The 26425-nt window shown below is 49.4% G+C and overlaps 1 protein-coding gene across 1 annotated transcript in view; it reads right to left on the bottom strand.

The window, feature by feature from the left end:
- Positions 1 to 26425, bottom strand: part of PKD2L2 (polycystin 2 like 2, transient receptor potential cation channel) — a 1643803-nt gene that overhangs the window by 570821 nt on the left and 1046557 nt on the right. Inside the window, exon 11 of the mRNA XM_086929456.1 lies at positions 23535 to 23633. Coding sequence (XP_086785582.1) covers positions 23535 to 23633 — 99 coding nt within the window. The remainder of the gene's footprint in view (positions 1 to 23534; positions 23634 to 26425) is intronic.

Here is a 26425-nt window from a genome sequence, read left to right as displayed (position 1 = left end):
ACTCAATCAAAAGCAAGTCCAGAGTGACACCGCTAGACTGATCCAACGCAAATGGAAAAAGACCGCCCTTAATGGGGGGCCGCGTTGGCCACGAGCATTCCAATGGAGACAGTCTTGATGGGGACTCCACCGCAAAACCCCAGAGGGTTGCCCCCTAAGTACAATGGCTGTGGACAGGAAGGTTGGCAGCAGCAGCCAACCCTCAGAGAATGTTATAATTGCAGCAGATGTTTCCGCATGGCCGACCTATGCCGGCTAAGAGCATATTAAGAGCCTAGGTCAATAAACCTAGGCCAATACCCGCAAAACCTCAATCCACAAAACAATACAAAGAGGGACCCAAACCAACCACACGCACACCACCTCAGGGAAGTCAGCCAACTACCGCACCCCCACAAAAAGGATCAGGTAGTTGGATAAACGCGTCGACCAAGTACCTTCACTAGAGTTCACCATTCCGGTTGCCCATGGAAGCCTAGGTCCCACTCTGCTTCTGATCCCCCAGGGTGGGGTTGGCTGACCACACTTCAGGGGAATGGCAGGCTGACAAGGGAGGAAGGGCGGCTCCCCGTCCAATGTTTAAAAGCAGGCACACTGATCCCCGCACCCACAAGTCAAATGGGATGGGTTCCAAATCAAAGGGATCCCATTCTCAGGCCCCCAGCCCGGGACCAAAATTCCTTCATGGCATGAGGTCCCAACTGTGCCCCCAAAAGCTAGCAGCCTCCAGCCAATGAAGGCCCCCTTTAAGCACCAAAATGAAGCTGTCCTCCAGTGTCGGGAGCCAGGGTTCCCGTACACTCAGGATAGTGAAGACTGCATCACCTCCACCGCATAGGATCCAACAAGTTGCAAGGCACTGTGTCGAGTTAGTCAGGAAGGGAGGTCCACCCAAACAGTCAATTATCCCAGTCGACTACCTTCCTCATACGAATCTCTATGAATTCTTGACCTTAAATTCTAGATTCTCCATGTAGCAATGTTTTTTCTCCTCCCTTCTCCCACGAAAATTTTCCAAGTATCTATAAGTCTGCTCAGCGGGTCATGCTCCTCACTGGTTAGGGGTCCCCTGTCGCAGCTGAGAACCACAGGTCCAACTACCCAGGAAAAGAGGGTCCGAGGGAGAGGCCTGGGAAAAAGGGAGTTTGCATAAATCCATCACGGTTTCATGCGAGATAAGTACTCGAGAATGTGCTCACCCAATTGCCAGGCCTAGCAGTCAGCCAACAGACTAGGCCTTACACACACCATCTAAAGGAAAACAGTAAGCTCAATTTCAGACACAGCAGTATCAGACACACGGGACGGCTTTCCAACCTCCTCCATTTTTCTGATAAAATGGGATAGCCAATCAAGTGAGATCTAGAGAAGTGCTCAAAAGACTGATAATAAGAAGCCCAAAAGGGAGTTTCAAGAAGAAGAGTGTAGTCAAGACATCTGGCGCCATTGGGAGGGTCATGATGCACGCCACATGACAGGATTAGAGGTGTCTACACGTGACCTCAGGGCACATTGCGATCGCCAACAACATCCAATGGCGATATTCTCCCTCTTTTAACATCGTCCCGTGAACGAGTAGATCAAAACCACCACTGGCACCAATAGCACCTCCCAGGCACACCTTGGAGAAAGGGGATGGCGATGCCCCTGGAACCCAGCTAAAATTGATAACTCCCCATGTTGTCGAGATTACCCTGTAAAAATGTTACAACAAGTTAACTATAAGCTAGGTATGGCAAGGGGAGAGGTACAACATTCCATAAAAATTAAAAAGCCTAACAACCCCTAGAAATTAATGTGTCCCATGAACAATGAGGTGCTTTGCAAAATAGGATATCCCGACAGGTGCCACCTTCCAGTGCCTCACTAAAAAAGGCACGAATGAATGGAGAAAAAGCACACCCCTAAAAAGAAAAACACATGAACCACGAAGGGAAATGATGGCACATGCAATAATGCACTGTTTCTGAAGTAACATATCTCTTATTCAACAGGTTGGCAATCGAACATCTAAATGCACCACCTTTCCAGCGGCCACATCAGCACTGCAACAGGTTCTACAGTGTGCAAATGAAAGACTATGAACTGAACAGTGAACTTTTGCCTCAAACGTTTTAACTGAACACGCTCCTGATTGCCGGAGGATCACTAACACCTCCCCTGGATACAGTCCCAAGATCTACAATGTTCAATAAGTTATGTATTATTGCACTTCTAGGTACCCCCTTTTTGCTATGGGTGTTTCCGCATCCATTCTTCACCAAAGCAGTGCCTAGTCAGACCGAGTCTAATCTGAACCTGTCACTGCGCTTGCATAGGGACCTCTCGCAAATCACTTACAATTACACTGCACCAAACACTACAATTCCACACGCAATACACATCGCACTCTTACACAACATGTGGTATCAGCACAAGACCCCAGTGAGCTTCAAAACAACAGCCAGGTCGTGTTATGTCTGTTCACTGATACTGCATGCAGTCTGCGCAGATAGGATTTACATGTCCCAATAGGTATCCACTAAAAAGCTAAATGCTGTCTCCACCTATACCTATGTAGAATTAGGGCTAAAATACAACCTGACAGAGTAGAACTCAATAGAGTAGTAGTTAATCTGACCCGATATGAGACAAATCCCACAGCAATGTACCTTTTCACCAAGCCTAGCGACATTCAAACAGAGCTAGACAGGATGCACAGGAGGGGCCCCATAGGAGAGGATACTGTTTGGTGCAAGACTTTCCAGAGAAAAGATTCTTGGAGGTAGCAAACCACCACAACTATGCACAAACATGTCTGCTTCATGTCGGCTTCCATCTGTGGTCTCCAGGTGGCCCTTCGCAATCCTGGGGCTGTTTTCTTAAATAACAAATGGACCCCAGACATGGAGTTCCAATGTAGGGCCATCCACCTCGATGATGCAAGGCGAAGCGAAGTTCGTAGGGGAGGGCTGAACAACAGCATAGATAACCCATGTCAGGTAATCTGGGATACTGAAGTGAATAGATATACGTGGTTAGAAGGGAAGGGGCAACCCTTGATTGTATAGAAACTTACACTGCATTACTTGTGTTTCAGAGGCAAATGAACCATTCCACTGGTAACAAATGACAGCTGTGGCACAGTGCTCCACGTTCCGGACATACAATGGGGCACCTCCATGCTGATGGATTGCTATTAGCAGTGCAGCAGGTTCGCCTACATACAGCTCATTCCTGGATGGCGTGGATTCGGCTCCCTCGTTGAACAAGTTACTTACCCTCAGTGCCACATTATCTGGTAGAGACAATATCTAGCTGCAGATTCCTTACCTTACATTTGCCAGGAGGCAGACTGGATCCAGAAACCTTTGCGCGAGCAGTACCACTGTGCGACATCAGGGGGCTCTGTCTGGCTCTGCGTGGCATTGCCAGCATCGTTGGTTGTGATGTGATGAGTCTGCAGAGTGGGAAAGCATGGGTGGGTCTGTAAGGAATCAACAGCTAGTTATTCTCTCTAACAGAAAATGTGTTGCAGAAGGTAAGTTAATTTTTGAAATTATATAGACTTCCAGCTGCAGATTCCTTACCTTTAAATAGAAACACATGCCATACTTCCTGGAGGTGGGCTGCGGAACGGATTTACTAGACTTAAAAGTCCTGCTGGACCAAAGGGGTAAAATGCCAGTCATTAACCACCTGACTGTCCAGGCAGCAGTGTTTCGCAAACATGTGCAGTGAAGCCCACGTTGCAGCCTAGCAGATGTCCAGGACTGGCACTTCACAAGCAAACATCGTGGTCGCAGCCTTTCCCCTGGTGGAATTGGCTTGTAAGCTCTCAGGAGGTTACTTCCTAGCCAGGACGTAGCAGATTTTAATGCAGATACCGACCTAGTGTGAAATGGTTTGTTTTTGCACTGCCCAACCTTTTTAGAACTCAAGTAACCCACAAAGAATTGTTCGTCCACCCAGAACTCTTTTGTGCGCTCAAGGCAGAACGACAAAGCTCATTTTGGATCCAGGTGGTGGAGACGCTCCTCTTCCTTAGAGGGATGCGGAGGAGCAAAAAACAGTGTGACCGATTGACTCTAATAGAATGAGGTCAACACTTTAGGTAGAAATGAGTCATGGGTGCGAAGCACCTCTTTATCCAGAAATGTCATAAGGTAGGGAGGATTTGGTGACAAAGCCCATAGCTTGCTCACACACTGGGCAGATGTTATCGCCACTAGAAAGGCTCTCTTGATGGTAAGCAGTGGGAGGGGACAATTACATAATGGCTCATAGAGAGCACACATGAGATATGTGAGAACCAGATTGAGATCCCACTGTGGCATGATAAAGGGCATAGGGTGTACATTTGTACAAGCCCTTCCAAGAACCTATTTACAATAGGGGACTTGAATAAAGAGGGTTGGTCCTGCAGATGCAAGTAAGCGGACCGTGCAGAAAGATAACCCTTAAGTACCGAAAGCCGGGCCCTGCTGGGCAAGGGTAAGAATATTAGATAGAGAAGCAGAAAGAGGGTCAATAGACCTTTCTGTACAATATTGTGCAACTTTTTGCGATGGCAGGCATATATTGTATTAGTGGAGGACCACCTGACTATAGTACATCATTACATACTTCGGGAGGAAGGTCAAAAGCTATCAACTGTCGCTGCTCAATCTCCATGCAAGGTGGAAAAGAGTTGACAGGTTCGGGTGTAGGACTAACCCCTGCTGCACGGGAAGATCCTCCCAAAAGGCAGCCTGATTGGAGGATCAATACTCATTCAAAGAAGCTCTGGATACCGGACTCCCCTTTCCCAGTCTATAGGCACAAGTATTATTTGGGCCCAGTCGTTCTTGATCTTCTTGAGAACTCTGGGCAGAAGTGGTATGCACGGAAAGGCATAAAGGAGGGCTCAGCTTTATTAGTGCCGAAAAGCATTGTTGAGTAATAGCCACCTTGGAAACTCCAGTATACAATACTGCTAACATTGTGTGTTCTCTTTGAAGGCGAACAGATCTAACCAAGGCTCTTCCCACTGTAGAAAGAGACCTTGTGCCACCTCCAACTGGAGGCACCGTTTGCGATCCTCTAGGCATTGATGGCTGAGTTTGCCCACCCTATTGTTTAAAGAACCTGCCAGGTGTGAACCACCAGGTTCACGCCCTGCTGTTCCAGCCATGTCCAGAGGCTTAGGGCCTCTTGACAAAGAGTCCAAGACTCTACCCGCTCTGCTTGTCGCAGTACCACATGGCAGTCATGTTGTTTGTGAAAACTTGCACCAACTTCCCCTTGACAGAGAGAAGAAATGCTTTCAATGCTAGCCGAATCACCCGAAGCTCCAACAAGGTGATGTGGAGCCCCGACTTTGCCGGAGACCAGTGTCCCCTGATCTCCACCTCTCCCAGATGGCCGCCCCATCCCAGGAGTGATGTATCTACTGTGAGATCTGGCTGGGGAAGGGAGAGGGGTCTGCCTTTGACCCAGTTGTGGTTCATTAACCACCACTGCAGGTCCATGCAGTTCCCATGTCAGAGAGATTCCCCTGATGCTGCACCCACTGGAACTTAAGGTCCCACTGTACAGCCCACATACACCATTTGGAATGATTTTCCAACACAATGTAGGACGCCATTAGTCCCAGCAGCCTCAGAGGCATTCTCACTGAAATCCTGCATAGAAGCTAAAACATCGGTATCATAACCTGAATATATTCGAATCGTTGCTCGGGACGAGAAGAAGTCAGGTGCGACTTCGGCACATTTATAGAGAACCCCAGCGAATACAGGAGGCCCGCCACAGTATCGAGGTGGGAGACAACTGCCAGGGGAGAGGATGCCTTCAACAGCCAGTCGTCTAGGTAGTGGAAGACTGATACCCTTAACTTGCACAGTTGAGCTGCAACCTCAGCCACCACCTTGGTGAACACCAGAGGGGCGTTGGTAAGGCCAAAAGTTGGCACAGTGAACTGAAAGTGCTTGTGGCCTACCTTTACCCGCAGGTAATGCCTGTGGGCCGGCAGGATGGGGATGTGAAAATACACATCCTACAAGTCCGCCACTACCAGCCAGTCTCCTTGGTCTAGGGCAGACAAGACCCGAGCCAACGTGAACATTTTGAATTTCCCCTTTTTGAGGAAGAGACTGACGGTCTGGAGGTCCACAATGGGACATAGACCTTTGTTCTTTATTGGTATCAGAAAGTAGCGGGTGTAACAACCATTGCCTACTTCTGAAACCAGAACCTGGCTAATGCTTCCTTGGCCAGGAGAGCTGTATCTTCTTCTAAGACTAATAATAGATATCCCGCCAATAGTCGTTCTTGAGTTGGCGGTAAATGGGAAGGAAAAGACAGAAAAGGAAGAGAATAGCCATCCCGAATGATCTGCAAGACCCATGTGTCTGATTTTATGGACCGCCAGTGGAGGAGATGTTAAATTCTCCATCCAACTAGATTGGCACGGTCTTACAGAAGCAATCTAGGAATGCTTGGAGGCTGTAGGGTCCAAGTGGCAGATGACTTCTGACTACCATCCCCCCAAGGTTGGAATGTACAGCGCCCACGTCCTCACACAACTTGGGGAGTCTGTGCAGGACGGATCTGGGGTAGGAATGAAAACCCATCCCACTGCCACGACAGGGGCAAAAGGCAGACAGGGCACGAGGTGTTACAGAGAGGCCCAAAGATCTGGCCATAGTATGAGATTCCTTGAAGCGCTACAATGCCAACTCTGCCTTCTCTCCAAAACAGATGAGTACCATCAAAGGGCATGTCCATGAGGTTGGGCTGGACATCACCTGAGAAGCCAGATGTTCTCAGGCAGGCGTGGTGCAGGAAGGCTACCATTGACAAAACCCATCTACCTTGTGAGTCAGTTGTATCTAAGTAACACCTAATGGTAAACTTTGTTGCATTTTTCCCATCTTTCACTGCCTGAGAACACGCCCAGGGCCTCCTGGGGGACATGTGGCAGCACCTGCGCAGCCGTTTTCCAAAAGGTGGGGGAGAAATGTTCCAATAAGCATGTAGTGTTCCCATGGCTGCTACGCAAGGCTGGTGGCAGAAAACATCTTCTTCCCAAGTGCATCCAGCCTCCTGAATTCCCTGTCTGGGGGAGTGGTAGGGAAAGTGCTATGTGATGTGGAAGCCTGAACTACCAAGCTCTCATGTGTGGGGTGTTGGCTGAGGAAACGTGGATCACCCGGAATTGGGTGATGGCGGCATGCGATTGTCCTGTTCACAGGAGCCGCTGTGCTAGGCTTGGACCACGTGCCTAGAAGGACATCTGTCAGTGCTTCATTAAAGGGCAAAAGGGGTTCCATTGAGGAAACCCCAGGTTTAAGCACTTCAGTCAAGAGATTAGACTTCACCTACACCAAGGGTAACTCCAGGTCAAGGACATCCACTGCCCTTCTCACCACCATGGGATAAGATGCTCCTTCCTCCGTAGTCACATTAGACAGAGAGAGCATACCAATATCTGGACATGTGTCCAGCCTGCTGGCCACTCCAAGTTCCTCATACCAGTTAAATTACTCACAAGGAGCGTAGAACTGGTGATCCAAAGGGTCTAGAGACCCTCCCCATTCTTCTCCCATGCCTAAAACCCTCTACAAAATGAACAGGCAATGACGTAGAACCTCAGGGCTCCGTTGGCGCCAGAGTCAATGTTGACCGATGCCGATCCGACTCTGAGTCGACGAGTATCAGAATAGTGCTGGCGCAATCTGTGGGCAGCGCCAGGAGCATCAACTGTGGGGCCGGCAGCGGGGAAGGCCGTGTTGGCATGACTGGCACCGACCCGGAATCTAATCCATGAGACCCCACCGGCACCGAAGCTGCCGGCATGGAGCCTGGTGGGGTCTCCTACGACCCTGCAGGGCCCGAAGGTGCACCAGTGGGGTCGGGCTGCTCAAATACATGATGCATGATATCATAAAACTCTTCAATTTGAGCGGGGATTGCTCCAGCTGCTGGAAATGGGGGGAGATTCGAGTCAGACCCGGCAACGATTTTGCAGAACCATGCCAGGAGCATCGATGCACCCCACCAGTCTCTTCGACTGACGATAGACGAGGTGAAATTGAAGTCCATTTGGACTTCTTTTTCTTATGCCTCTTCCCCGAGTGTCCCAAGGACCTCAAGTGTGAAGAAGAGGACTTGGGGCTCCTAGAATGGTCCCGCAACTTTCTTTTCCTCAATCGGGAACAGGACGTTCGATGAGTCGTGCTTGACAGTGTTGACTGCTGGGCCTCAAGGAACTTCATGGACAGAACCCAAAAGGCCTTCGGCACCATGGCCCGGCAGTCCGAGCACAACTTGGAGTCGTGGTCGCACTCAAGACACCACAAGCAAACAAGATGGGGGTTGATTACCAACAGGGCACAGAGATAGGCTCCACAGGGCTTGAAACCTACCCATCTAGAGGTCATTCATCGACACACTAAAAAAAAAAATCTCTTGACAAAATGTCGAAAAAAACAAACCTGTCAAAAGAGATACAGAGGGTTAGCTCTTCTCCGGCTAACTGGTGTGGAAAGAAAAGAACTGACACCTCCCGCCTAGGTGGTGCCTATATAGGTGACCGCAACATCACAGCTGACCCCAACGATGCAGGCGACGTCACACGGAGCCCGAGGAAATAAACCAAAGGTGCGCAAGGGGTACTGCTCACACAAAAGTTTCCGGATCCAGTCTGATGCTTGGGAAACTCAAAGGTAAGAAATCTGCAGCTAGAAGTCTCTATCAGATACCATTCACACCCCGACCCTGGACGTTCCCAAAGAATATCTGTCAGAACTGCCCCAACACCGGCTAAGGAAGAAGACAACTTTGTTGCATCAGGTGCGAGAAAAAAGAACTGTTGAATATTTTGGCTGGGCTTAGTACAAGAACATTCTGGACCAATTAAGACGGTTTTCTGACAAACAAATCAACACAGGGTGGTCTATACCCTCTTCACAGTGCTGACGAAAGCAAACGTCAGCTGGTTAACAATAATCAGGTGGGAGTTGCTCTAGATGATGAAGAGCACTGAGCTCGGCCTTAAAGTCATCAAGGAAGAACTGAGACCCAACCGCTTCATGGTGATGCAACATTGATATGCATTGGATTTAATGATCGCAATGGAGGAAGTGGAGTGTGCCAAGATTGGTGCATTCTACAGAAAGTTTATCCCAAATAATGACCTGGATAACAGGACTCTGACTCTTGCCATCAATGCAATGCACTGTTTACAAAGAGACATGCATAAAGACAGAGGTACCCCTGAGCAGGCATGGTACTTGAACTGGTTTGCCTGGCTCCCCCCGAGCTGACCGACTGTGCATGTCGCTGTTGCCCGTTTTTGTAGTTTTATTGTTCTTGCGTGGTTGCCTGCAATTGGGGGTTCCCTCCTGTAAAAATGCAGTCCTTAATTTGAGCAATATGAAACTAACTAGGAAAGTAGTAGTAGTCAAAACCAAAGAACAAGATGTCCCCAATAATGTTACTGTCATGAAATATGGTTTAGATGTTGCTGAAAATTCAACTAGAAGGGAGAATGTTGATGAAAAGCGATGCCAATGCTTATAATGGTACATTCGCACACACAAACTAAATCGCTTCACTATTATCAAATTCAGCCATCATGAACTCTCCATCAACCCTAACTCAGAAATACGTGGTCAGGGAGGCCCAGCATCCTAGGCCTATGGTAACTGATTGACAGGTCACCGGAGGGTGGCATGTAGCCGGCAAACATACGCGCAAACAGGAAACTCAGGTCCATCCCCCAGATAAGTGCAGCGACACCACAATGGTTCAGGGAAATTGGCCCCAATAAAGCACAAATTGTCAGAGAGGTGTGCATTCCCAAACACAATAAAGTCAGATGTCACTTGAAGTAAGGAACACACAGCCAATCAGGACACAGCACACGCAATGATCATGTGCCCCTTATGTCACACATCTGGACACACTACCCACTGGCCCACATTGAGCCCACGCAAAGTCGAGGCCCACCTTCATTTGTTATCAGGAACCTTTTTTTTACTACTCCACAGACAAGGACCACATTCTTTTACCAAAGAAGGATTGACAATTTGACAGATGTCCTTTTAGAACACCCAAAACTGTATAAAACCCGCACAGATTGATTGTCCTCTGAGACAGTCCTCAGACCCATTTCTGTGGATTGTGCTCATGGACAAGGTGTTTAAATAAACCAACTGTTCCTGTTTTTGCAGTCCTCATACCCATTTCTGTGGATTGTGCTCCTGGACAAAGGGCCCGATTCACAGAATGAACTTAAGACTCAATCCTAAACTTACTACTATTTTGGTATTCACAGAATGCACTTACTACTTTTGGCATTCACAGAATGAACCTACTACTTTTGGTATTCACAGAAGTTAGGATTTTGTCTTAAGTTTGTCTTAAGACAGACTTAAGACAAAATCCTTACTTCTGTGAATACCAAAAGTAGTAAGTTCATTCTGTGAATGCCAAAAGTAGTAAGTGCATTCTGTGAATACCAAAATAGTAGTAAGTTTAGGATTGAGTCTTAAGTTCATTCTGTGAATCGGGCCCATAGTGTTTAATTAAGCCAACTGTTCCTGTGTTGTCGAACGCCTCTTGTCTTTTATTTTTTGAAGGTAAATTCATATTCGAGCAACACTAGCAAGGCTTTCCCATGGAGTGTGAATAATATGATCCTAGTTTAGACCTCGTTGCACCTCAACTTGCGAGCCGGGGGCGTGGCTTGGCCGAGCAGTGGAATGGTCGCCTAACAGAGCGGCTCCGCTGGCTGAGTCCATTAATCCGGCATGAATCTGTATCGGAACACAGGAAACAAGAGTACACGTGTACGACACCATTGCGCCCGGAAGTGGACAGTTGATGGTAACCTTACCGCGGATGAAATACGGCTTTTGAGGCGGTGAGCGCTTCCGATGCACGGCAAGGCCTGGACGCGGGGCTGCTTGAAGGAGCAGGGGACTAAAGTATCGCGATGTCCCGCGCAAAGAAACGTGAGCTCTAGAGATCACCCGTTCTGTAAAGCGCTGGAAAGCAAGTGACGGAGGCGCAAGGGAGAGGAGACTCTGAGACTGTAGGGAGAGCCGGTGAGGTACTGGGCACAGCCGAGACGCGAGAGGAAGGCTGGCCAAAGCGTGAGCTACTGAAGTCAAGTGGCGGAGGTGCTGTGACAGAAGATCGGTTGGCTTGGGTGGCTTGGAGGCTGGCTGGTCACATAGGCAGACTTCAGAGGCGCTGCGGTGAAGAGTGACAGAGACAACGGATCGGGCATTACAGAGGCGGGCGTATAGAACGCCCAGCGGGATGATGCAAGTGGAGAAGAGGAGGCGGAGCCAACATTTTGAGGCAAGCAGAAAATTACCGCATTAGGCTCGAGGTGCGCTCCTGGGGGCTGAGACGCCTGGAGCTCTGCGGAGGGCACAAGTGGCAAACTGCCTGCAGGAGAGTGCGGGACCGGTGTTACACCGCCAGGTATGAGTGGGGAGGGGGGGAGGTGCTTGGTGAGCAGGGCAGCTATTCATGGTGCCTTGGGTGGGCGAACCCTCCTCTAACCCCCGGTCTTGGAAGCGGAGGACTGCCGGCCCATTGGATATACATGTGCAGAACAGCAGCTGGGTCTTTGTAGTCGCGGGCGGCTCTCAGGGCTGCTATCTTGGGGCATCATTGTAGAAGACACTAAGGAACGCGTGCAGTGGAGCGGACAAAAGTTGTTGGGAGGCACTGTGAGAAAGCAGGAGGAGCGGCACCCCACATATAACCTGTAGCGGAGTACAGGTGATGCTGCTGCATGTGTACATGCTCTGAGGGTTCCTAAAGGAGAGGGGCGTCACGCAGTGTGGGCACTACCTGTGAAATGGACAGTGGTGAAAGCTGACAAATATACCATTGGAGGGCACATGGGTGCAACGCGGCGAAGTGTACACCGGAGGACCCTCACTGCCACACGAACAGACAGCGCCTCTGTACAATATTGCCCACTATAGAAACGCGGAAGGGAGACATATAGCATGCACCGGTTAGACACGAAGGCGTAGAAGTCTCACGATGGGGAAGCCAGACACAAGGCAGCCAAATTGAACTTTGACAAAAGACTGCCGAGGGTGCTGAGGCACACACTGGCCACCAAGATTACGCTGAGGAGCATGCTGTGCCACAGCCACCGGCTGATGAAATCCAAGAAATGTTTAAGGACCTAAAATCTAGTCTTCAGGGGCCTGACGCCAAAATGGACTCACAGGTGGACAGAATGGACAGAATTACTCAGAGAATGGATAAACAGGAGGGTAGAGTGAGGGTACTGGAAACAAGAGTCACGGAAACAGAGGAAGGTCAGATGGAAATGGACAAGAAGATACGAAATATGGACGGAATCCTGTATGCGATACAACAGAAGAATGAGGATTTGGAAGCTAGGTTGAGGCGGAATAACATACGCATCACGGAAATAGCAGAATCGACCTATATCCAAAACATGGAGCAATATGTCGAAACTATGATGATGGACCTGTTCGGACAAGATTTGTCAGTCGTGTTTCTTATCGAACGAGCGCACCGCACATTAGGACCATGACCAAGACCAGGTGCGCCAGCACGACCCATACTGGCGTGAGTATTGAACTACAGGGATCGGGAAACTATTCTGCGAAAGGCAAGGGAGAGAGGTGACCAACAGTACAATGGGAACAGCATTGCGTTATATCCAGACTTCACGCTCCAGGTACAGGCGGCACAGAGGGAATTCATACCGGCTAAGAAAATTTTCCAACAAATTGGCACGAGGTATTCATTGATCTATCCTGCCAAGCTGAGAGTACAGGTGCCAGGAAAGCCAACCTTTTTCATGGACGCTAAAGCAGCGCTAACGTACGCCAAGCAACTGGCCAAGGCCCACAAGCAGCAAGCAGGGACCAGCGACTCGCAGGCTGAAAATCGCCTGAGCGACAATGACTGAGAGAGGACTGCTCGGGCACAGGCTGCTAATAAAAGTATCATGGATTGAACACTGTGATATGATGTTGTGCCATAATTGAGTGGGAATTGGGAGGGTGTATTGGACTGTGGCGATGGGCGGGAAAGGTTAAGATGTTACACTGAACTATAAAGACAGACGGCTGTGTATGGTAGTATGAATCATTTTCGACATTGGGACTGGTGCTATGTGTTCCACACTCGGCCACCCTGTCTAAAGTAGAGGGGAGTATTGCCGGTAAACTCATGTACCCCACTGGGATGATTCCGTTGAGTTCACTACTGTGGACTGTATGTTTGCAGAGTGGGGATGAAAGGGAGGGTAGTTCACAACCTGATAGGGGGGTTGGTGAGGGTGGAGGGAGGGAGGGGAGAATGTTCTATTGTTTGATTCTGCCAAGCCAAGTGCCATTGTTCATAGTACACATCTCTTTTGATATATGCTGCCGTAAGGTTTCTTTAAATGTCAAATGTTCTTAACATGACAGAGCTGAAATGTCTTTCTTGGAACGTAGGGGGTCTAAATGACCGTAGAAAGGTCAGATTGGTTCACTCATACCTAATACGTCATGAAATGGGGGTGTGGCCATGGAGGCGACTAAGAAGGCGCCTTTGCCTGAAGCTCCGCCGGCCGGGCACACTAATCCTCTATTTGCTCGATGTAGGAGCAGCCAAACAACAGCAAACACTCACCTGCAACCCCCGGAGACTATGGGGGTCATCCTGATGCCGGACGAGGGACGGGCTGGCATGAAGACCTGGTGCGGCCCAGCTCTCTTCACCGGCGGAGGAGACGACATCGGCGGGGGCGGTGAGTTTTTGCCCCGACAGGCGCCCGGCACTGCCCTACACTCCCCCCATGCTCCTTTCTGCGGGCTTTCCTCCCCCGCCCCCACTACTGCGGCTTTGGCTGGGTCCCACCGCTGGCACGGCGCTCACGCGGCCTTCTGGGCCTTGTGGGCGTGTTCCTGCCGGGGCCTGGCGTTCTGGGCTCGGCAGGGAGGGGGGCGGGCTTGCGAGGAGGCCCCAGATTATCGCTCTGGAGCTGCGGAGTCACTGGTCCCCGTTGGATGGTCTGGCTCCCCCCTCAGGCCCTCCTGGATGCAAGACGGCCAGAGCGGACAGCAGCCTACCCTGGGACGTACACGCGCGAGCGTGTTTGCACTGCAGAACCCTTCTTGATCCCTGGCATAATGGTCCCGGGACAGAAAGGAAAGTAGGTTGTAAAGAAAGAGCCTGTAGCTCACTCATTCTCCTGGCAGAGGTGATGGCAACCAGGAATGCAGTCTTAAGAGTAAGGAGACGAAGTGGACAGTTATGAAGTGGCTGAAAGGGAGCGCACATCAGATACGTCAGAACAAGATTCAAGTCCCACTGTGGCATCACTAAAGGAACAGGGGGAAACATATGAGTGATGCCCTTCAAGAACCTATTTACAAATGGGGACTTGAAAAGAGAGGGCTGATCAGGGAGCCTTAAGAAGGCCGAACTGGCAGAGAGGTAGCCCTCAAGAGTGCCCAGAGCAGAGCCATGCTGGGCAAGAGAAAGAAGAAAGAGGAGAACCTCCAAAAGGGGGGCAGAGAGTGGATCCACAGCCTTCGCTGTGCACCATGCCACAAATTTGTTCCACCTGCAGGCGTATACCGATTTTGTGGAGGGACGCCAGGCTGCCAGAATCACATCGCAGACTTCAGGAGGCAAGTCAAATGGCCTCAACTGTGGCCGCTCAATCTCCATGCATGGAGGTGGAGCCTGGACAGGTTCGGGTGGAAGACCGTTCCCTGCTGCTGCGACAGAAGGTCCTCCTGAAGAGGCAGACGAATCGGGGGATCAACTGACATGCTGAATAGCTCGGGATACCAGTATCTTTGTGCCTAGTCCGGAGCCAAAAGGATGACTTGGGCCCCGTTGCGCCTGATTTTCTTCAGCACTCTGGGCAGAAGTGGTATAGGCATAAAGGCGTACAACAGACCTCAGCTCCACTCGTGATGAAAGGTGTCTCTGAGCGAGTGCCGCCTTAGAAATTCCAACACCCAGAACTGATGACATTGCGCATTCTCTTCGATGGCGAATAGATCTAACCAAGGCTCTCCTCACTGCTGAAAGAAGCCTTGCACCACGTCCTAGTTCAGACGCCATTTGTGATCCATCATGCACCGACGGCTGAGTTCGTCCGCCCTGGCGTTCAGGGAACCTGCCAGGTGTTGAACCACCAGGGTCACGCCCTGATGTTCCAGCCATTGCTAGAGGCACAGAGCCTCCTGGCACAGGGTCCATGACCCCACCCGCCTGTTTGTTGGAGTACCACATGGCAGTGGTGTTGTCCGTGAACACCTGCACTACACTCCCCCGGACAGAGGGAAGGAATGATTTCAGTGCTAACCGGATCGCCCGCAGCTCCAGAAGGTTGATGTGGAGCTGGGACTCCGCCGAAGACCAGAGGCCTCTGATCTCCGCATCTCCCATGTGGCCCCCCAGCCCAGGAGGGACGCGTCCGTCACAACTAAATGCTCCGGTTGGGGTAGGGAGAGGGATCTGCCGCTGACCCAATCGCGATCCGTGAGCCACCACTGCAACTGTCCTGCAGTGCCCTCCGAGATCAAGACATGATCTGACAAGTTGCCCTGATGCTGGGCCCACTGAAACTTCAGGTCCCACTGCAGAGCCCGCATCCGCCACCTGGCGTGATGCACCAGAAGGATGCAGGATGCTATCAGCCCCAGAAGCCGCAGCGTCAACCTGACTGAGACTCGGGATAAAGGCTAAAAGAACGGAATCAGAGCCTGAATATCCCAAACCCGCTTTTCGTGGGATAAACCCGAAACTGCGCTGAGACTAGAACGGCTCCGATGAAGAGGAGTTTCTGAGAGGGGCACAGGTGTGACTTCGACACATTGATGGAGAACCCCAGCAGGTGCAGGAGGTCGGCCGTAGTCTGAAGGTGGCTGACGACTGTCTGCGGTGAGCCCCCCTTCAAAAACTAGTCGTCGAGTTAAGGGAAGACTGACACCCCTAACCTGCGCAGATGAGCTGCGACCACCGGCATCACTTTCGTAAACACCCGAGGGGCGCTGGTAAGGCCGAAGGGGAGCACAGTAAACTGAAAGTGCTCGTGGCCTACCGTGAATCGCAGGTAGCGCCGGTGGGCCGGCAGGACGGGGAAGTGAAAATAAGCGTCCTGCAAGTCCAACGCTACCATCCAGTCTCCCGGGTCCAGGGCAGCTAAGACCTGAGCCAGTGTCAGCATCTTGAACGTCTCCTTCCGGAGGAAGACATTGACGTTCTGCAGGTCCAAGATAGGGCGTAGGCCCCCTTTGTCCTTCTTGGGAACCAGAAAGTAGTGGGCGTAAAAACCACACCCTACTTCTGGCCCAGGAACGCACTCGATTGCCCCCTTGGCCAAGAGGGCCATAACTTCCTCTTACAGAAGTTGCAAGTGATCACCCACACACGATGGTATTGCATTGGCATGGCTGGAGGGGTCGCCTCGAAGGGGAGGGAGTAGCCCCTTCGGACGATTTGCTGCACCCATCTGTCCGATGTGATGTCACGCCAGTGGAGGAGGTGATGGCGAACCCTGTCCCGCACTGGCGTTAAATGGGCCTGAAAGCTCAGACTAGGAAGGGTTTGAGGCGGATGCTGCGGAGGTGGATGTGGACTGGCCTCGCCGTTGTCCCCTGGCACCGCCACAGCGGTTACCACATCCGCCACCGTGCTGGATGTTGGTCTGCGGCCGGTGGCTGGCAGGACGTGTGGGGCTGCCCCTTCCTTGGCCACGAAAGGAGCGAAAGGCAGCAGCTTGCTGGCGCTGGGCCGACAGGCCCAAGGACTTGGCCGTAGCCCTGGAGTCCTTAAAGCGCTCAAGCGCACTGTCTGCCTTGTCGCCAAAGAGGTGACAGCCATCAAACGGCATTCCCATAAGCATGTTCTGGATATCAGCCAAAAAATTGGCGAACCTCAGCCAGGCGTGGCACCAAACCGCCACCGTCGTTGCAATCGCCTTGCCTAGCGAGTCCGTGGTGTCCAGCCCACATCGAATGGAATACCGTGCTGTATCTCGACCCTCCGCAAGGGCTTGGGCGAGTTTAGCCCGGGCCTCCTCCAGGCATTGTGGCAGCACGTCCGCGACTGTGTCCACAGAGAGTGGGTATAACAGCCCAAAAGGCAAGCGGTGTTGACTGACCGCAACCCCAAACTAAGTGAGGAGAACATCTTCCTTCCTTACTGTTCATACCTTTTGTATTCCCGATCAGGGGGAGCTGTCGGGAATGCAGTCTGGAAATTAGAGGCCTGGATAACCAGGCTCTCGTGGTGGGGTGAACGGGCAGGAAGCTGGGGTCGCCCGGGGCCGGGCGGTGGCGTCTGGCCATGTTCCTATCTATAGGAGGACCTTTAGCGGGCCCGGACTAAGTGCCCAACAGAACGTCAGTTAAGGCCTCATTGAACGGCAGTAGAGGCTCCGAAGAGCATGCCTGCGGTTTGAGGACCTCAGTGAGGAGGTTAGTCCTCATGGCCGCGACTGGGAGCTCAAGATACAAGGCCTTGGCTGCCCTCGTCAACACCACACTATAGGCAGCCCCCTCCTCCGTAGCCATGGTAGGAGGGGAGACAAATCCAGTGTTGGGCGAAGTGTCCAAACCACTGGCCTCCCCTAGTTCACCTGCCCAGTCCTGAAAAGACAGGCACTCCCTTGCCAGAGGGTCTTCAGACCCCTCCCAATCCACCTCGCCCTCCATCTCCTGGTACTCAGGTTCAAATGATGGGGCTGGATCATAGAAGTAGTGCAATTCTCTTGACGTCGAATGAGGCGTCAATCGACGTCGAACCGGATCAAGGGGGGATCGGGGACGTCGTCGTCCGAGGACAGCGTCGTGGGCAACACTCTAGGAGTCGAGGTGACGGAGGGGTTGTTAGGTCGGCCAGCAGTGACCCGAATCCGACGGATCCGGCGGGGCCCTGCGGCGTCGGGACTGAAGTCGCCGACAGCGCCGGGGCCGAAGCGCCTGATGACGCCGGGGCCAGAGTACCCGGCCCGCTTGGGCTCCCGGTCGGGACCGTGGGGCCCGAAGGTGCTATGGAACCAAATGGAGGAGTGAGCGACCTCATGGCCATGAGAAAGACATCAATCTCGTCCAGCGCCACATTCTGCCCACGGACTAGCGGGCATGGAGCCGGCCGCGATGCCTGCGGCTCCAGCGGAGCCGCATGGGCGGTGTCGCCCGAACCCCCGGCCGCGTCGTGTGAGCGTCAGGGGGAGTCAGAAGAGTGGTGTCGCTTCTTTGACTTCTTGTGCTTCTTACCTGAGGACTTGGAGCCCCACGAGTGGTGTCGACTCATTGAGCTGGGATGCCTCCGGCCCCATGACCGGTCCCTCGACCTCCTCCTGGACCGGGACATCGAGCGGCGTGGGGCCGACTACCGGAGCTAGAGGTGCTTACGGGACCGCTCCCGCCAAGCTTTCGATGTCAAGGCCCGGCAGTCGGGGCACGACTTGTCATCGTGGTCGGCCCCTAAGCAATACAGGCACCGGCGATGGGGTTGGTAACCGACATCAGTCGGTTGCAGTCGGCACAGGGTTTGAACCCGGGCATCCCTACCGGCACCGAAGGAGTCGTTCGACTCGAAAACCAGATCAAAAAAGATTAAAAAAATGACTAAAGGGTACCACTTTTTCCGGATCGGTGCTTGCTGGCGTGGAAAAAAGAGGAACTGACGTCAGCACGCAAGGGAGGCGTCTAAGTACTCCGGCGACGCCATCCCGGCGCCAACGAAGCCGATGGCGGACGCGGAGCCGCAGACGACGCCTAGCGACGCGCAGGTGTACTGCTACGCAAAAGTTTCCGGATCCAGACTGACGCCTGGGGATATTCTAAGGTAAGGAAGCTAATACTAACCTGTTTCTTTCAGATGTCAGTTCTGAGAGGGGTGTTGGATTGATGATCTAATTATTTGCCTACTGCTGATGTCAATGTGTTTCTATTTGTAATACTTGATCGCTCTTGTGATTATTGTCTCTTTATATTGCGAACCAACTTATTACTTTCATTGGCTGTATATCCTCGACATCTTACCATACTGCACCATCTATTTTCATTGTTACATGTGTTTATTTTACATTACACTTGCTATGCATGTGCTTTATTAACACCAATGCTGTACTCTGCACTGTAATGATCAATCTTTTTTCATATGCAAAAACTGGAAATTAAAGTTAAAAAAAAAATAATAATAATACGTCACGAAATCTGAGTAACGATTTTAATCCGCAAAGGGCTACAATGGCAGACGCACCACAAATACATAGATGGGGAGGGGAGATACATCTTACTTCTAGGCACCCTCTACAATAACCCAGTGGTGATCATAAATACATATGGACCGAACACAGACGATCCCAAGTTTTTTCAAAATATAGGACAGAAAATCAGGACACTGGGAAATGTGGCGATTCTGTGGAGAGGAGATTTTAATGTTGTCCTTTCACCTTAGGCTGACAGGCAGGGAGCACCACAAGATCACCACCCGAAATCGACAGAAATATTGCTAGGACTTATTGAAGAGCTTAGTATAGTAGATTCTTGGAGAGAGCTCCACCCGACAGTTAGGGAAGGAACGTGTATGACGTATCATCGAAACACCTGGTCGAGGTTATTCTATTGGCTTGTTTCTAGAGATATACATGCTTGGGTGACTGATGCCACACACTGTCCCCACACCCTATCCGACCATGCGCCTGCCCGGTTGACACTGCAGGTCCAACCACCATACCTCCAACCCTTCCGTAGGCGCTTCTCAATGGGAGTGTTACTAGATCAAGTATTCCGAGAAGAACTAAGAGAAAAGGTAAAAGAGTACTTTGAATTGAATGAGGGAACTGTGGATTCGCCGGGTGTGCTATGGGAGGCGTTTAAAGTGGTTGTTAGAGGAAATTGTATGGTGCTGAAAACTGGAGTGCTCAAGGACATACGCAACACATTGCACAGGTTGGAACGGGAAATAGGTGCACTGGAACAATCGACCCAACAGGTCCCCGCTCCTGCCGCCTTAGCTCAGCTGCGTTCGAAATTGACAGAATACCAGTCGGAGGCCGAATGGGAAACTGCATATATGTCTAAATATACACAGGCGAGGAGATACGGGGAGGGGGAAAGGGCCGGGAAAACTTTGGCTGGTTTGCTCAGATCCCCGAGGGGAACTAATTATATCTTCGAATTGCAAAATAAAAACAGCGTCAGTAAGAACCCCAAATGACATCATGCATGCAATGACCCAATTTTATAAGCAGCTATACCCCTCCCAGACGGACCCAGCCCAGACTGATATCAAAGAATATATGGACACGGTGGCGCTAGCATGGTTTAACTGGGGCGCCTGACAATACATGGACTTACCAATCACGGTCGAGGACATGAGGCAAGTGATCAGCGGCATGCAGGCTGATAAATCCCCAGGTGCTGACGGGCTCACCGCGGCCTATTATAAGGAATATGCTGAAATACTTGCGTCATATCTCTTGCAGGTATACCTAGAGGCCATGGATATAGGCATTTTGCCACCTACTCTTAGGGAAGCCACAATAAATATGCTACTGAAGCCAGATAAGGACCCCCACCAAGCCAGACTCCTATAGACCACTGTCGTTAATCAATCTCGAGGCTAAAATGTATGTCCAAGCTACTTGCTAACAGATTGCAACCAATGCTGCCGCAGATTGCACTGCCGGACCAATCCGGGTTTATCCTGGCCGGTCAACAGCGCACAACTTAGGGACCATATTTGGAACGATGCATTATCTAGCCCCTCATGTGCAGGTTGTGGCTGGCCTGTTGGATGCTACGAAAGCATTAGATTCAATGGAATGGAAATACCAGTTCACTCTATTGCCCCGATTTGTGCAACAAATGCGAATAATTTACAATATCCCGATGGCAAGAGTGAGGGTCAACGGGCAGATGTTGGACTCCTTTCCAATCACGAGAGGTACACAGCAGGGGTGTCCCCTTTCCCCGTTGCTAATTGCAATTGCCACTGAACCACTGGCGGCCAGGCTCCGCCAGCATCACACTCAGCGGAGTATAGGTTTTTCATCACGAGGGCTGCTGATATCCATGTATGCAGATGATACGACAATATATCTTGTGAATCCCAGTGAAAACTTTGATGTACTAATGAGGGAACTGGTGCGATTCGGCGGGTTGACTGGAATACAGATTAACTGGGAGAAGTCTATAATGCTACCACTCACTGATGGCACAACCCCATGTGAAACCGAATTTCCCATAAAGTGGAGTGAGAGTGCCACACGGTATCTTGGCATCTGGATAAGTAAATCAATGCAGGAACTCTGGCTGGCTAATTACGGGAGAGTGATGGACTGGATTGAAAGTAGAGTCCAGTGTTGGAAAAGGCTCCTGCTGTCACTGACCGGTCATATAGCAATCACGAAAATGGTGATACTTCCCAAACTCCTGTATCTAATTGTCAATGTTCTGTTGCCGCTAAGCACACACTTTTTTAAACGGTTATGTACCAATATTATTGAGCTGGTATGGGCGGGCAAGCAACCCCGGGTCTCTTGGAACCTCCTGACACTGCCTTTTGTTCAAGGAGGCCTGGCAGCCCCGGATTTTGAACTTTATGCATACAGTGCGCAGGCACAATACTTGCACTTCTGGCACCACCCTATGCCTTATCAGCCACATGTAGAGATAGACATGGCTAGAGTTGCGTCCACTCCGCTCAACACTGCAGTATACCACCCTTATAAGAGGCCCCACATGGAAATAGACATGGTTGAAACAAGAAGATGGGCGTGGAAGAATATAGCTAAAAGGACGGGCCATGGCGAACTATATGCCCCCTCGATGCCATTGGATGGTAATCCACTACTGGCACCTCTCACCGATCGGGCCACTACACTGAGGGCCAAGGCACATGGCCTGACAGAGGGCAGTGATCTATATCATGAGGACACATTTATTACCCTACAACAGATGTGCAAGCAACAGACCCCATCATCGTCAGCCATGTTACTATTACCAACTCTGCCACTAGAACCAGGTACAATAGCTTTCCACAGGTGCCTCCCACTTTAGCGGCGCTGGAAAACATATTGTCAAATTCCTCTCCTCATAAACTGATTACCCGCATTAACAATATAACACAAGATACGACACCCATCATGGACAGCACATCCAAAGTACAGTGGGAGGGTGAAACGGGTTCTACAGTCATCGACAAGCAGTGGCAATTTTTCTGTGCACAACTAGAACACTTATCCCCAAACTATAGGTTGCGGCTAATACATTTAAAATTTTTACACAGAGTCTATTGTACGCCGCCCCAATTACATCGTATGGGTCTACAACCTGATACGAGATGCTGGAGGTGTGGGTCACAGGACGCAACTTTTATCCATCTGGCCTGGTATTGTAGACCGATAACACAATTTTGGGACGAAGTAGGTAGACACATTGGAGACATCACCGAAGCCCAGAAAGGCCTCACTCCACATATAGCACTGTTGAGATTTGTGCTGGAGGTGCCAAAGTGTTAACGCAAACTAACGGCTATGCTACTACTGCTGGCAAAACGACAAGTACCCATACATTGAAAAAAGAGTAGTCACCCCACGATAGCGGGATGGTTGCAGGCAGTCACATATTGCAGGGATCAACTGATGAACTACTGGGAATTAATGCCCGCCAGATCTAGACCTGTGGATATATATAGGTATATAGGAGCCTCTTGAGAGGTGGCTGGGTTCGGGGGGGCTGACCTCCAGAACAACGATTGAACTATGCTTCGGAGGAGTCCTGGGTGGTTAAGACTCCCGGCAAGGTATTCGGAATAAGGGCAGAGGTGCTGATTCCACAACTTGAAACTGCGTGAGTTAATGCAGAGACAGACATGGTAGAAGACTATAGCAACAATAGAGTAGGAATACAGGCAGACATGCATCACAGTACTGGTACAAAGAGCTCGGCTAGGGGGGAGGGGAAGGGGGGACAAACAGGGTACAGTTGGGGTATAAGTACATTTCCAAGGTAGACATGGAACGTGCCTACAACAGTTGGGTTGTATTGAAACATTTGAATGTACCAAAAAGTAAAATTGTCACTGGGCCTCAGGGATGTCGGGACAGAGGCTGTGTTTATCAACTCACAGACTTGTTATACATGCTGCAGGCCCTTGGGGTTGTAGACATTCGGCTGTGTGAACAGTATAAGAGTCAAAAAACCTGTTAATTAAAAAAAGAAAAGAAAAGTAGAGCGAGCCCTGCCTTGTTCTGCGATTGTAATACCAGAAAACTGGTCAAATGAACTAACTGTGCACAAAGAACACTAGAAACTGGTCATGTTTTGTTACATGGCATAATGGAAATCGGACATAATATATTAATTTGGAAAATATGTATTTATAGTATATAAAGCTAACAAACATTTATTTTGGTTCAAATAATCTCAAATCGATCTCAAATAAAATTAAATATGGCACAATAGTAAAATTGTGCCTAGCAAATATTAAACGGCTTAAAGTAGGATTGTCATTTTTATTTCTGCTGTGTGATAAGCACATACCTGTCTAATAAGGTCGCTAATCTCAAACGCTCCATGTCCCATAGAAAAGTCAGCCTTCACCTCCGAGTATGTGTCATTGATAATAGCCAAGAACATGTTCTGCAAAGCAAAAGGTATATGCTTCATTGTATGACTCATTAAAACACTACACATTTTAGATGCTTATCTTGCATATTAATGTGAAGTTAAATCAATGTAGTAGTTTATCGTTCTGATATAGAAGAAGACAGAAACAGGGAATTTGCCAAAAGGAGTACATTTCCATTTGCAGACCCTGTAATATAACCGCTCTATTAACTGTACACAAAAAATGGATATGCCACTGGCAGAGACTTGTTCGGGTATGCAATCAACTCTCCATTTGTTGGTGTTAACTTCCCCAAACATCCACCAGAAATTTGTGACGACTGGACAGCCACCATGTCTGTTAGAGTGAATAAAAAAAAACTGCAATGGAAATAGCGCCAAATTATCACAGAAAGGTAATTTGTTGTACCTGACATGCGTGTATCCCATCCCCAGAGTAATTTAATGCAACTAGACATGTGAGTATTGATAAAGTACCCCTGCTTTGGGGGTACTTTTCCAGTTCCAGACCTCATATTGGAAGGTAGGACGTCTGAGGGCCACGACTGCCAATGGTAGTGTTTTCCATATCCCGAAGATGGTTTATACAAAGGCAGCTGATTCATCTACTTTAGTAGATGAACCAGGGAAAAAACACATTTTGGTAGATTCCCTTCTACTATCTTGGAGGGTGTAGAAACACCCCCACATTATCAGCAGTAGTATGAGCCATGAAAAGTCAAAATCATGAAGCAGTTAATTTCAATCAATGCCCTCCGGTTCATTGCTAATATTGAAACACATAGCACATACCTATGCTTTTAAATTTTCAATCCATTATAGTTACTTAAATTAAGGTACATGCAAGTCAAACACCTATGTTAAAACTGATAACGCTTATCAACAGTATCAATGCATGATTATTTCAGTACACTGCCCATTCAGCACACTCAGATGACTTAAATGTAAGTTGAACTAACAGAACAATTGTTTAGTTTGTTTAGTACCCTCAGAAGAAAACAGCTACTTACTTGTAACTACAGTTCTCCAACATTGGTATGTTTCACTGATTAAGATGCCTGAATTACTCCTGCCATCAGGCTGAGATTCCCTTTAGTTGAAAACTGCAATACACATTGTTAGGCTGGTCATAGGTCTAAGAATTGTGGTTGTTTAGAAGCACATTTACATTTACACTGAAAATCCCTCAAACTTCAGCCAATTAGATAAATGCACCTGCATAAGAGTGAAAAGATGGTAAGCAATAAACCTCTAAGGGGGGAGGGGCGTCACATCTGAATCTATGAACCATACTAATGCTTGAGAAACGTTGTCAGGTCAGTAACTTGGGGCAATCAGAGTTATTATGTCAAGATATAAATCTTAAGCAGTATAGACTGAAACTGATCAACTTTTCAACTCCAAACAGACATATAAACTTCTAACAAGATACGTATGTTTTTGTTTACAAAATGGGTTCCGGGCATGTAATGGCCGCTCTGCCTCTGATGTGAAGGGAAAAAGCACTTTTGATAATGGCCAGAGGCAAATCCGCATTGATTATATTTTACTAGACATGGAGCATTGGGCCTTTTTAATCGATATGGCAGTTTTAGAGCGCCCGGAAAGTGATCACAACCCACTGTCCCTATCGTTGAAGACACCGGATTTAAATAGAAAGGAGGAACCATCTGCAACCTATACAGGGGACGTCCTACTTACCAATGATAGGAGGAGACTGAAGTGGTCACGGGTTATGGAAGATGAGTGTTTACTAAACAATATTAATGTTGTAGTGGGAAATGCACTTAATGAAATGTTGCAAATAGATATGTTGGGGGGGGAGACTGGAGCTGTAAATAATGTGATGGGTGTCCATATTAAGTGTTTTGACAGCTTAAAATCAATGCTATCCAAACCATGTGGAAAGGCTGTTACGAAAACTAATCCTTTGCCCCAAAAATGGTATAACAAGGACTGTAGAGAGGCACATACAGCTCTCATCTCTGCCATTAAATTTCGGGACATGGTTAAAGTGAGAGCTGCTAGACTCCATTATAAAAAAACCCTTAGTAAAGCAAAACGGGAGTGGGAGGATGAGTTCTGGTCAGATCTTTTAGAGGCATCATCCTCTAATAACCAGAAAAGGTTTTGGGATCTGGTTAAATGGGGCAAAAACATTGACTCTTCTACACCCGGAAATAATGTGCCACTTGAGGATTGGGTATCATTTTACTCGGCCCAATTCAGAGCTGGGGACGATGAGACTTCAAATCCCTTAGGCAATCCACTCATGCTGACCCCAGAAAGCGGAAAACTCACCTTCACGGTTGCTGAGGTTGAGCTGGCATTGGCACTTACTCTCCGAGGCAAAGCCCCCGGTATGGACCTAATCCCGGCAGATCTTTTTAGATCTAATCCTAATTTGTGGCTCCCGTATATTACTAGAATAGCTAACACCTTGGCACTTGGAGCTACAGTCCCGAAATCCTGGAAAGGGGCAGAAATAGTTCCAGTCTATAAAAAGGGTGATAAATCCATTCCAGCAAACTACCGCCCTATCAGCTTAATCGATTCGATTCAAAAGATAGTGGCGCGCATGGTTTTGGAAAGGGTCCAGGGCTGGATAGAAATGGAGAATATTCTGTCCCCTATGCAGGTGGGCTTCAGATCGGGAATGAGCACCATAGATCAGGTTTTTAGATTCTGCCTGATCTATTGGAAGGAGGTTTGGTTAGGTGGTGGTAACATCTATGCTGCATTCATCGATCTGAAGTCCGCCTTTGATCTGGTGCCCAGGGACAGGTTGTGGGGTGTGCTGGTAA

The sequence above is a fragment of the Lissotriton vulgaris genome, chromosome 7 (assembly GCF_964263255.1).
Source record: "Lissotriton vulgaris chromosome 7, aLisVul1.2, whole genome shotgun sequence".
Classification (NCBI taxonomy): domain Eukaryota; kingdom Metazoa; phylum Chordata; class Amphibia; order Caudata; family Salamandridae; genus Lissotriton; species Lissotriton vulgaris.
The sequence above is the reverse complement of the archived record's forward strand: the minus strand, read 5'-3'. Positions and strand labels throughout refer to the sequence as shown.